The 13,075-nt window shown below is 40.9% G+C and overlaps 1 protein-coding gene across 8 annotated transcripts in view; it reads left to right on the forward strand.

Moving 5' to 3' along the window:
- SORCS1 (sortilin related VPS10 domain containing receptor 1) overlaps window positions 1–13,075 on the forward strand; it is a 413,218-nt gene that overhangs the window by 121,133 nt on the left and 279,010 nt on the right. For all 8 annotated transcript variants that reach the window (XM_083504744.1, XM_083504743.1, XM_083504746.1 and 5 more), the window contains exon 2: window positions 3,892–3,959. In XM_083504744.1, coding sequence (XP_083360870.1) covers window positions 3,892–3,959 — 68 coding nt within the window. The remainder of the gene's footprint in view (window positions 1–3,891; window positions 3,960–13,075) is intronic.

The following is a 13,075-nucleotide window of genomic DNA, read 5'->3' on the forward strand; positions in this document are numbered from 1 at the left end:
TTACTGGTAATCTCTCTAGGAATATTTATTCTTAGGTTGGGTCATTAATATCACTTCATACAGCCCAAAAAGCATTGAAGTGATGTAGACTGCCTTGTCCTCAGCTGTTTTTCTGCAAACCGCTGTGCAGAACCAGAACTGGGTGACATCTCCCAGGGATCTAGGGAAGTCATTGGACCCTAATAAATAGCCCTTTTTTCTGGGAGCTGACCCCATGGGAAAGCTGTAGCTTCAGGACGCCTGACATGCCCTAACTGATCACAGCTCCTTACCCTTGGCACAGCCTTCCACAATTTCTACCAGGATCCCAGGAACAGAAAGTGTGGTGAGTGTCTCTTAGTTAGGCTAGGAACAAAAATCAAGTCTGGGAGAATAAAACTAATCACTGAGACCTACTCAGGAGGGGGAAACAATATCTTATAAGTCCTCTGGAACAGAGTCTTGCTAATATTCCAGGAAAGAGTGGGGTATCCGGAGTTGCTATAAAATTGCTTAGTTGGTTTCTAACTGATCACTAGACAGAATGCTGGGCATTGCATGAGTCCAAACGAAATGTAACTAAGTGCAAAATAGCACACACCCCCTCAAAGTGTTATTTTCTGCAGCACTCTGATCAGGGGTTCTGAAGATCTGACAATCATCTGATTTTCAGATCTTCAGAAACTCAGTTCAAAGTGTTGCACAAAATAGCAGTTTGAAAGAGGCTTCTAAAGACCCCGTGGGCAAAAAGGTCACCTGATAAAATTTTGACATCAGATGATGGACAGGTGTGAAGCTCCACCCACCTGTGAAACTTGGCCTACAAGGGGCAGGAGAGATAATTCGGGCTAGAAAAGTTCCTTACCTCTGAACTAAGACATGTGTCACCTTGGCTCAGTCTGATATTTCCAGGAATGGCACAGTTTGTAAACTTAGCTCTCTGGAAGTGCTCCTTATCACTACCAAGATCAAAGCTCCCACCTGTGGACTACACCCAAAATGTGAACCTAAATCTTCAAGAGGACTGAAACTGAAATTCAGTATAGGTTGAAACACTATCCCCCACTCTGTCTTTCTGCTGAAACTTTTTGCAACCCGGCCTGATTTATTTTTTTCAGTACAAACTTTATCTTAGCTGCTGGATAAAATGCTATTTCAAACTTGATTTTAAAGTAGTTAAATTGATGTAGTTTTAGTTGCTACTTGTTTGATTATGGACTAAGTGCTGTTTTTGCTTTTGTCTGTAAGCTGTTCTGAGGGCTCGATGGGAGCCATGTGGTTGGTAAATAAATCATAATAAATGATTGGTTCATATGGGGTTATTGGCACAATGGCAGCTGAAACAATATGGTGCCAAGCATGTAGTCGAGCACAGCAGAGATGAACAGCTAATTGCATCTGGAAATCGCTAGTCATTCTGCTGTCCTCCATTTTCCAAACTCTGATCTACTGAAAGTTGATGACTCACTTTCATTTTAATTTCACTTTTTTTAGAGAGAACCTGAGCTTGTGCTAGGTGTCAGGCTGCCTACCACCCTGTCAGATGGCATTCCCACAGCGGGTGCGTATGCCTGACAAAGACATGTGCCAATTAAGGCTTGGAAAGTGCTAAATTTCAATCACCGCCCTCCCAGGAAAGCTTATCAGTGGCAGCAGGGCGGCTGTTTGTTGAAGATACAGAATTATGTTGCCGCTCCGCTCCCTGAATAGACCTATAAATCCCCCACTACGAAAATGGGGAAGGGAGGGGCATTTGCACATAAAGCATTTCTGGTAGTTGCTCTCCTGATACAAGACGGCAGTAAACCAAATAATGAAGTCAGGCTAGCAGTGTGCCAGGTCTCGCAACCATCTGTAACAGGAATTAAGGGCACTGTCAGCAACTGAACCTGTTAACCCGAAAAGCAGCTTAACAAAACCTCCAACAGAGATAGTACTTAAAGCATGTCCATAGTTTTGGGGGGCACCACTGTTTTCTATATGTTTTGATGGTTTTACAAGGGCATGGTGAAATTACTAGAGCATGTACTACCCCATATAAAATAGTATTCCATTGAGTGTTATCTACACCAGGGGTGTCCGGGACTTTTTTTTCAGTTGAAACTCACAGGAACTCAGTTCTGGCGCCTCTCAGGGTGGTGCCATTGCCATTATAAGAGAACAAGGGAGGTGTTCATGGTGAATTCCGGCACCTCTTTTCCTAGGAAAATAGCATTGGAGGTGTCTAACCTGTAGCCCTCCGGTTAGACTCCTGCTCCCACCAGTCTTAGGCAGCATGGCCAATGGCCTGGAATAATGAGAGCTGTAGTTCATCAATGTATGGAGGACTACATGTTATCCACCCTTGCTATACATGACCACAATGCCAATAAGGTGGATATGTGGCTGTGGAGGTTGGGGTGGGGGGAATCTGGCCTACCACAATGAATGAATGAATGAATGAATGACTTAACAGTAACTAGCATGGAAGCCACAAGCACACTTTGATTAAGCAATGCTAGAAGCACATCTGCACTGAAAAATTATGTAATGCAGCTTTCCCTTAAAATTTCATTTAAGACTAATCTCTTTCTCTCTCTCTCTTAATTGGGTCGGTAAACCCAATTAATGGGAAGCTGTGGGTGTAATTCATCTTGTTTTAAGCAAAGCATTTGACAACATGCCCCATATTTCGCTCCATGAACTGGTTAAATTTGGGTTAGATGATGATGATGATGATGATGATGATGATGATAATAATAATAATAATAATAATAATAATAATAATAATAATAATAATTTATTTATACCCCGCCCATCTGGCTGGGCTTCCCCAGCCACTCTGGGCGGCTTCCAAAAGAATATTAAAATACTGTGATACATCAAACATTAAAAGCTTCCCTAAACAGGGCTGCCTTCAGATGTCTTCTAAAAGCCTGGTAGTTGTTGTTCTCTTTGACATCTGGTGGGAGGGCGTTCCACAGGGAGGGCGCCACTACCATCAAATGGATTTCCAGCTGGTTGGAAAATGGTAGTCCTGGAGGGCTCATCATTGGTTGCCTTTAGGGTGCTGCAAGGCTCTGTCCCAGGTCTGGTATTCTTTGTACACTGGGATCAACGCCTTAGGCGAAGAAGTGGAGGCAATCCTTGCTAAATGTGTGGATAATTGGGGAGAAATAGCAAACACCTCAAAAGATAGGAATAAAATTCAAAATGACCCTGATAGAATGGGAAATGGCTGAAATTTGAAAAGGAAATTTGATACAGACAAATGCAAAGTTCATCATTTAGGGCAAACAAACAAAACATCAAATGGGCAGGTATAAAGTGGACAATATATGTACTTTTGTTTGTTTGTTAAACAAGAAAAACTTTAATAAAAAGTTTCCAGATCATAAAATGTAACAGCTGCCATTTTAAAAGGATATAAACTACTTGAAAAAAGGTTCTATGACTCCGTATTATTTAGAAGAATATACTATACTATGGGTCTTTATTAAAGTCTGTGGTTTATCTATCAGTGTTGTACAATGTGAGGGCTTATTTCTGGGGGCAGGGGGTAACTGCCAGAGTAGAAGATCTTGACCATTAATTCACATGGAGCCCCTGCATCAGGTCTAGAAAAATAGTTTTAATCTGGCTCACACCATGTTGATGTTTCACTTTTATCATGTGCTTTGAGTGATAAAGCAGATGACCCTTCCCTTTTTTCTGAGAGAAGTTGCCACATGCGGCAGACACTGGTGAGAGGAATTCCGATGTCTGCGGACGTCTCTGCAGACACTTCCATATCAGTTAAGCAAATGCTTGAGCAATTCATTTAATTATGTTAAGCACCCATTAACAGCAGTCTAAGTCCTCCCCTGGGTCATATCAGTTCTATGAGATTCTAATTGTTAGAGAGTAACCATGATTTCCTTCTTGTGCCTGCAGGTGATTTTAATTCTGACAAAGCTGTATGACTACAACCTGGGGAGTATCACGGAGAGCTCGCTGTGGAGGTATGTAGATAAGCTGAGTTAATAATTACCAACTTACTTAACAATTTGGACACTGTGGTACAGTCCTTTCATTAGATTTAATTGGATTTCTTACATGATGGAAGGTTTGCAGGTCTCTCAGAGTGGTCATTTATGGCTCTGCTCATTCTTCACACGTGGAGATGTCAGAATTGAGCCATCCTCTTCAGCTACAGTACATGATGTACTGCTGCTTTCATGTATCTGCTAATTAAAAATGAAAATTTGATTTAAAAACTGAAAGCGAAACCTAATGTTGTTCCAATTTGTAGTAATAATTTATTTCTTACAATATGGTGAGTAGTGCATTAACAAGCTCTTTTTCCAATAGAATAATAGAATCCTAGAATCTTAGAGTTGGAAGGGATCCAAGGGTCATCTAGTCCAACCCCCTGCAATACAGGAATCTCAGCTAAAGCATCCATGACAGATGGCCATCCAACCTCTGTTTAAAAACCTCCAAGGAAGTATAGCCCACCACCTCTTGTGGGAGTCTGTTCCACAATATTAGTTAATTTCCATTTCAAGCTTAGCAGTGATATTTTCTTTCTATTCACGCTTTTCTATTCACACTGCCTCTGCTACACACACACACACACACACACAATCTCTCTCTCTTAACATTATATATAATATTCAACTCAACTCTTACTCTTTGCTTAGAAAGCTTACATGGAGCTTTCAATGGACTCCTGTTTAGTCACCCATTATACCTAGAGTTGCTTAACGTCAACAACAATGTAGCAATGTGTGTCCCAAACTAATTCATATAAAAATACTGTATGTATTTCCTTTGTGCATTCTCCCATCCCATGTTGGGAAGAAACATGCTGGTCATCTAATATTCTCTTGCATTCAGTAAAGGAATCTGAAGGATAGCAACTTGAAAACAAATTCTACTATTTTTGTCAAGAAGACAGAAGTTCCAAGTGTTTGCTTTTCCCCCGTTTTCCTTTGCATTTATAAATTACTACATGGTTACAGTATTAATAATAAATATGCCTACGTTTATTATATCATAAATGGAAAACACAGTACAGTATAAATCTAAAAGCATGAACTTCTCCACTGCCTCACCCCTCCGGTAGATGGCAGTGCTGCTGCTGGGAGACAAGCTTCTAATGGTGGAGAATAGTACAGATGAGGTTTGGCTTGGGGTATTAGATCTTTGCACTGAGAGGGGATCTCTTCTCTTTGATTTCACCAGAGACTACCAGTAGATGTGCTGCAAAGTTCTTTCTATGAGACAACAAAAAGTGATATTAGGAAGTTTTTAAAGAGTTTAGCAATAGGCTATTGGGTGCTATTTCTATTTGCCTTGTGACATTAGTGTAGACCTTGGTGTTTGTTCCTTAAAAATATCAAACAGTACATAGAAATAAAATGAAAAGAGCAACCTTTTGCAACCTTGAATGTTCCAAGCTTTTCCAGGTATGATGTCAATGAATGAAATAATGTATTCTCTTGCAAATGAGTGTTTTGATCTTGTTTGCCTATAAATGACATCCAGTTTCTGAAGGCTGAAGAGAGCAAGGACTCCCCTCATCCCTCTTAGGTTCAATATAGTGATATTTTCTCATTTCCCTTAAACTTTTAGAATGATGCAGGTTAAAAATAAAGCAGTAGCTAACTCCTATGGCCAATTTTTCATGTGACATTGGCCGGTAGAATTAGTTCTTTGATTCATAAAATTTGGCACATGTGAGCATGTCCTCATATTTATTTTGGATATTGGTTATTGTTTTGCAGAATCAATTGAATCAAGTCTTTAATATAAGTGGTCATATTGATATTTTAACATGTTACATTTAAGAAGCATATTGACAAGTTGGAACATGTACAGAAGAGGGTAACCAAGATGATTAGGGGTTTGGAAACCAAGGCTTATGAGAAGCGCTTGAGTGAATTGGGTATGTTTAGCCTGGCTAAGAGGAGGTTGAGAGGAGATATGATAACCATCTTCAAATACAGTGGTGCCTCGCAAGACGAAAATAATTCGTTCCGCGAGTCTTTTCGTCTTGCAATGTTTTTCGTCTTGCGAAGAACGGTCCGTCGCAACTGCGCCTCTTCAAGCGGCTTTTTTTAAAAAAGCGCAAGACGTTTTCGTCTTGCGAAGCAAGCCCATAGGGAAATTCGTCTAGCGAAGCAACGCAAAACCGAAAAACCCTTTCGTCTAGCGAGTTTTTCGTCTTGCGAGGCATTCGTCTTGCGGGGCACCACTGTACCTAAAGGGCTGCCACATAGAAGATGGAGCAAGCTTGTTTTCTCCTGCCCTGAAGGGTAGGATGCAAACCAATGGCTTCAAGTTATGGGAAAGGAGATTCCCTTAAAAGGTGGTGAACTGTTTTCCTTGGATATTTCTAAGCAGAGCTTGGATGGCATCTGTCATGCATTCTTTAGTTGAGAGGAAATTGAAGAGAAGCACTTTTGCCTGGTGCCTAAAAATATATAATGAAAGCACCAGGCAAACCTCCCTAGGAAGAGCATTCCACCAATGGGGAGCCACTACAGAAAAGACCCGTTCTCAAGGACAAAATTGGAAGCATCTACTTCCTGTTTTACACTAACCAGAGGCTTCCTGTTATTTTTTAACTTGGGAACTATGGTTAGTTGAAACTGTAGTTAGTGAACAAGCAGGAGAATGCACCATGGTTTGATCCTAGGTTGCTTGAACTCACCATCATTTAAACAGTTCCCTTCTGTTTCAACATAATGGGGAGCTGTGGTGAGTCTCATTCTTGTGACTGTTCCATATGGAGGGGTGAGATCGTGCAGAGTCATTTAAGTAAAACCATACCATTGTAGACCTTTATATAAATAAATGCACTAATTAAGCATGGTTCCTTCCGGGTCTACGTTTAAGGAGAAATAATGAAGCTTTTCTTCCATCATTTTTTCAGTAAATTTTCAGTAATGTGATTACTTGCCAGGTTTGGATCTTTCTTTCAATCACCTAGCTCTGGAAATTTAACTAAAGTGATTTTTAAAATGGTATTAAAATTAATAAAGTGATCCACATGAGGTCCTAGGCGTCAGAAGACTTTCTGCTGCTGCTACACAGTGTGTAAGAGGCAGAGAAGTCGATAGGCAGCTGAGCTTTTCATGCACCAGTCTCAGTGGATCAACACGCTCCGAGTTACAAGGGTGATTCCACTTTTGAAATGAGTTATTGAGATTTCTCCCCAGCTAGACTTGGCATTAATTACACTATAATCCTCTAGGTAGACTCTGCCTTCCTTGTGCTTTTGATTTCTCTCTCTTAAAAAAAAGCATTTATTTTTCTTCAAGAAAGGGAGTAAAGGTAAGAAATAGCTTGTGTGACACAGAACAATTAGTCAAGTTGGATTTGTTTATATATATTTTCTTCTTCCAATGCTCTCCCAGATATCTCCTAGATCACAAAAGGGATTAAGCTTTGAGACTCTGGAGAAAACAGTGGTTTCTGCTACTAAATAAAGATAAGCTTAAGTTTAAGATAAGTAAAATGTCAGAATAAAAGATACCATATCTGCAGGGAATTGGTGGTGGTGGCAAGGAGACAGAGGGAGGAAATAATCTCCACATTTGTAATGTGATTGAAACTGTGTGGAGACAAACATTAAAGAACTGTGATTAACCTTATCCTTCAAGGCTTTGAATGCCAACCAGTGATGCACTCTCAATGGAACACAGCTGCAAGTGGCTAGAATGATATTTTTTACACTGCCCATTCCTTTCCTTGAAAGTGTGAGCAAGTTCTGTCTTAAATTCACCTCGACACTTTCAAGCTAAAGGTAAGTTATCACATGCCTGCTTTTCATCTGATGGCTGCAGTTAAAGCAATGGCTTATATGGATGGGACAGCCACCATAGGTCAGGCACAGAGAGAACTATTCAGGGTGGTATTTTTAAATTGAGTTTTCAAGTTTGATTTTGACTTGGCCAACTCAAAATTTCCCCCATTTCCTGAGACTCCCTATTTATTTAACTCTCTCACTCTTCCTGCAAGACAAACCTTCTTTCTTAGGGAAAGGGAACAAATGGCGAAGGGATAGAGAATAGGCCAAGTCCTCTCCAAGGTGGTAAAAGATGCTAAGCACACAATGATCTCATCAAGCCACATGTTCCAGTGGGAAAGTATGAGTGCATTCCATTTGACACCATGCCCCCTCCTGGGTTCCCTCCTTCTCCCCTCTGCTGCATAATACCCTCTTCCCCAAGACTTTTATTCTTCTTGGAGAAGAGTAGGTAGACTGACAGGTAATACAGAGGAGTAAAAGGGACGCAGGTGATGCTGTGGTCTAAACCACTGAGGCCCTTGTGCTTGCTGATCAGAAGGTCAGCAGTTCAAATCCCCATGACGGAGTGAGCGCCCGTTGCTCTGTCCGAGCTTCTGCCAACCTAGCAGTTCAAAAGCATGCCAGTGCAAGTAGATAAATAGGTACTGCTGCAGCGGGAAGGTAAACGGCGTTTCCATGCACTCTGGCTTCTGTCACAGTGTTCCTTTGCACCAGAAGTCATTTAGTCATGCTGGCCACATGACCTGGAAAGCTGTCTGTGGACAAACGCCGGCTCCCTCGGCCTAAAAGTGAGATGAGCGCTGTATCCCATAGTTGCCTTTGACTGTACTTAATCGTCCAGGGGTCCTTTACCTTTACCTTACAGAGGAGTTGGATGGGATAGGATGCAATTCTTGTTTTGAATTGAGAAGTTGGATCCACCTTGTAATGGGATTCATATATTCTAGCTGTGTGTGTGTTTTACCCCTTCTCCTCAGTCACCCCATTCTAGTTGACAGTGGCAGTGGTAAGACTTTATTGTGTCGAAAAGCCCAAAGTCAGTTCCGTGGAAGCTTACATTGTTGCCTGTTGTAACTAAGCTAGCCTAACATAAAATGTTACTGTTATTTCTGAATGAGATCAATTTGGGAAAGTGCTTTTCTGTGTGTATAAAGTTGGCTGGTAACAAGGGCCACAATCTTCCAGGAAGTTTTCACATGCAGACTTCACTGAAATGAAATGTTCAGTTCCCAGTGGATTGTCTTCAGGATTTTTCTTCATGTAAGATAAATGTTGAAATGCTCTGACATTCTGAATTAGGATGAACTTTTGTTGCTTCCATTTTCTCCCTCTGCTGAGATCATTGTACCCATGAGCACATTTCAAGAACTATAGCTACTTAAAATTTTCCCCCTCAGTTTTAAAAATATAAAAAAGCAAAGTGTAAAGCAAATTGCAGAATGTTGAGATTTCTCTGTGTCATACCTGCATCTGTCATAATGGCTTTGCTTCTGTGGATCCAGAGTAAAAGACATATAACCAGCATATAATGGATGACCTCCAGTCCATTCACATTTCCCTCATATCCTATGAAAAGTTTGTCCAAAAGTATTTTAGGTGTAGGAAGAAAGCCGAATCCCAAAAGGTGGTGAAATGCTTGCTTTTAATTTGCATCTTACATTTAGAGTGTGCATCTCACATATATAGTGTGGGGTCTCACAGGTCTCTGAATGTTTTCCCATGTTTTACAGCAAGATTCTTTGGCACTTTCTGATCATCATCAATGAGGCCATAACCTTTGCTTCATTGATGTGGTTTTATTGACATGAATACCATGGATTACAGTTTGCAGGAGCAAACAGGAGCAAATTGATCCAAGATAGAAAGGCATTTACATTTCTCACTTTCTAAGCAGCTAATGGGGCTGAGAAAAGTGGCTCAAAAATTGTTACTGGAAATGGTTAGCACCTTAACTCACTTTAGGCATTCAGTTTGCGTGTACAAAGGGGAAGCAGGGGTGTGCAGAATGAGTCCCACCACTGCAGTGACTCTCTGTATGCTAACCTATTGCCTTTGAGATGTTGTTGGACTCAACTCCCATCAGTCTCAGCCAGCATGGCCAGTTAGGGAAAATGGGAGTCATAGTCCAGAAACATCTAGCTGGGTTTTCCACCCCTGCAATAGGCTAAGAACTTTAGTTTGGAAAACAGCATTTCAATTATTTTTGAAAAATGAATTATTACCTCTTATGCAGACACATAGCTGTGTATGTTCAGTTTTCCTAGTAAACCTGAGGGTTTGGCCTGACCTGAAGGTAGAGGTCTGAATTTGAAAGCAAACTCTGCATATTTACTCAGACGTCAGTGCGGATGTGGTCAATGGGACTTACTGTGTTCAGCACTGGTGTCTGATGTTTATTTTTGTGCATCGCTTCTGGTCTCTGTTAAGCCTAAATGCAAATCTTTTCATAAAATCAACCTTTTAAAGACCTCTCTCCCTGTATCAACAGCAATGAATTGAATGAGACTGGAGCCAGCGATTAACCAACTTATTGAACAGGGGTCATAAAACTTGGGTTGAAATCAATTTAATACTTTAAAATTCTCCTTGGGGCTCTTAAGGTAGATTCTAAGGCTAGATGTTCAAATCTGAATATTCAGCAGTTCCCTTTGTCTTTCAAAGTGAATTGAAATACAAATTTAGGTGGTGATATCTGTTTATCAGACTTTCAGCCATGAGTCTGAAACATCAGAGAATGTGCATATTCAATGCAAATGCACTTAGTAATGGGAATTGGGCAATTCTCTCTGTAGATGCTCTGATATTATTCAGTATGTGGCTTAAAGGCAGAAATACCTGTTTCATATAACTCAATAAGAATTTTCCTTTATTTGATTGTATTCTTTGTCTTGCAGCAAATCACTCTATTGAAAAATAACTTTTTGAGACCCGAGGCTCACTTATTTAAAATAACTTTTGAAACAAAAAAAGGAACAGAAATGAAGAAACATTCTTTTAATATTCCCACACTGAAACTTTGCACCTTGATGTGGCGTGTCTCCCCCTGCATCTCCGAAACATTTTATTAGCAAAAGGAATGGATAGCAGATTAACAAAGATATGAAAACAAAAGGAGGATGTATCTGCTGCCAAGGAGCACCAACCACCACTGTTTCCATTGTTAAGATTTTATTTCATGGCAGGAGTGTGCTGGGAAGGGTAGTAATTAGGCAGAAGTAGCTCACTGGGTGAAGTAGAACCATTAACACTAGCTTCCCAGCTGTCACTTATGGGGAGAAAGGAGTTCCCAAGGTGTTGGAGAGGTCAGTACAAAACCAATTCAGAACTCTCCACTACTTTCCCACTCCCGTTTTCTCACCTGGCAAACAACATCTGCCAGGAAGCAAGTCTCATTGGTTTTGGAACTAGAGTAGTGCAAACAGTGCCCCAGACTCAGGTGTGACAGTCGGGGTAAGTGCAATCTCAGAATAGGAGTGGAGGTGTTACTGAGAAATAACATAATATAGCCTGAGTCTAATTTCACTTTTATATGCCTGTTGTCTTTGTCCATGGAATTTTCTTGGCAGGGATACTGGAGAGGCTTGCTGGTTCCTGCTCCAGCTGGAGCACATTTAGTCCAAACTCTCCACTATGACTTGTCCATCTTGGGTGGCCCTGCATGGCATAGCTCATAGCTTCTCTGAGTTGTTCAAGCCAGTGACAAGGCAGTGATCCATGAAGGAATGAAGGAAGAAATGGAGGCAGTGAGAGATTTTACTTTCTTGGGCTCCATGATCACTGCAGGTGGTGACAGCAGTCACGAAATTAAAAGATGCCTGACATCACCTTGCCAACAAAGGTCCATATAGTTAAAGCTATGGTTTTCCCAGTAGTGATGTATGGAAGTGAGAGCTGGACCATCAAGAAGGCTGATCACCGAAGAATTGATGCTTTTGAATTAAGGTGCTGGAGGAGACTCTTGAGAGTCCCATGGACTGCAAGAAGATAGCGTTGAGTGCTCACTGGAAGGACAGATCGTGAAGCTGAGGCTCCAATACTTTGGCCACCTCATGAGAAGAGAAGACTCCCTGGAAAAGACCCTGATGTTGGGAAAGATTGAGGGAACAAGGAGAAGGGGACGACAGAGGACAAGATGGTTGGACAGTGTTCTCGAAGCTACCAGCATGAGTTTGCCAGACTTTAGAGTTCTTTCATATCCACTTATTGGTGATGAATAATGCCACAAGACTGCCCCTCGTATGTTTAATAGAAATCTATACCCTAAGAAGGCCTAAATCCCAAAATTAAAGATGAACTTCTATTTCTAAAGAAATTTCCTCACATCCAAATATACAATTTTTTTTGTTAGATTTGTATCCCAATTCCCCTCCCCCCTCCCAAAAATGTGCAAGGTGGCTAAAAGGTTTCCCCCCCCTCACAACTAATCTCCACAGACTCTTTTGAATACATTGATTTCTTCTGCACATATACCATATCAAAGTCATTCAGATGAGTATCGCAAGAACCATATTCTAGATTCCAAGGAATCTGGCTTGACTCAGAATTCACTTCAGTGCATTCTCCTTTGGTTGGCTGGTCTTTATAAGACATTCCGCATTAATTAGGAAGCCAATTTATTATGCACATTAAAAGTGCATTCTGTCTTGCATCCAGTCATGAAATGTAGTATTGCTGCCATGCAAATCAAGGGAACCTTGTTCCATTTGCAACAGAGGAGTCGGCATGTAAATCAGAAATATGAATATTAATACTGACATTTAATAGTCAGATCCTGTAAATTGCAGGTGTGCATTGCTCATACAGTTTTTCAGTTCTATAACGTTTTAAAAGTTTGTTGATTCTGTTTTCAAAATGGAGCTAATAAGTCGGGTATTGCCATTACATTTTACCTATGTGTTGATATTTTGCACAGCTGCATCATTAGAGTTTGCTAGGCGAACCTTATGTGGTCCTTTAAGGTGTGTGGAGCAGGGCTTGCCCTATTCTCACTAGTACAGTGGTACCTCGGGTTACATACGCTTCAAGTTACAGACGCTTCAGGTTACAGACTCCGCTAACCCAGAAATAGTACCTCAGGTTAAGAACTTTGTTTCAGGATGAGAACAGAAATCATGTGGCGGCTATAGCTGTCAACGTTTCCCTTTTTAAAAGGGAAATTCCCTTATTCTGAATAGGATTCCTTGTAAGAAAAAGGAAAAGTTGACAGCTATGGTGGCGGTGGCGTGGCGGCATTGGGAGACCCCATTAGCTAAAGTGGTACCTCAGGTTAAGAACAGTTTCAGGTTAAGAATGGACCTCCAGAACGAATTAAGTTCTTAA

The sequence above is a fragment of the Podarcis liolepis genome (genome assembly GCF_965112155.1).
Source record: "Podarcis liolepis genome assembly, chromosome: 5".
Taxonomy (NCBI): Eukaryota; Metazoa; Chordata; class Lepidosauria; order Squamata; family Lacertidae; genus Podarcis; species Podarcis liolepis.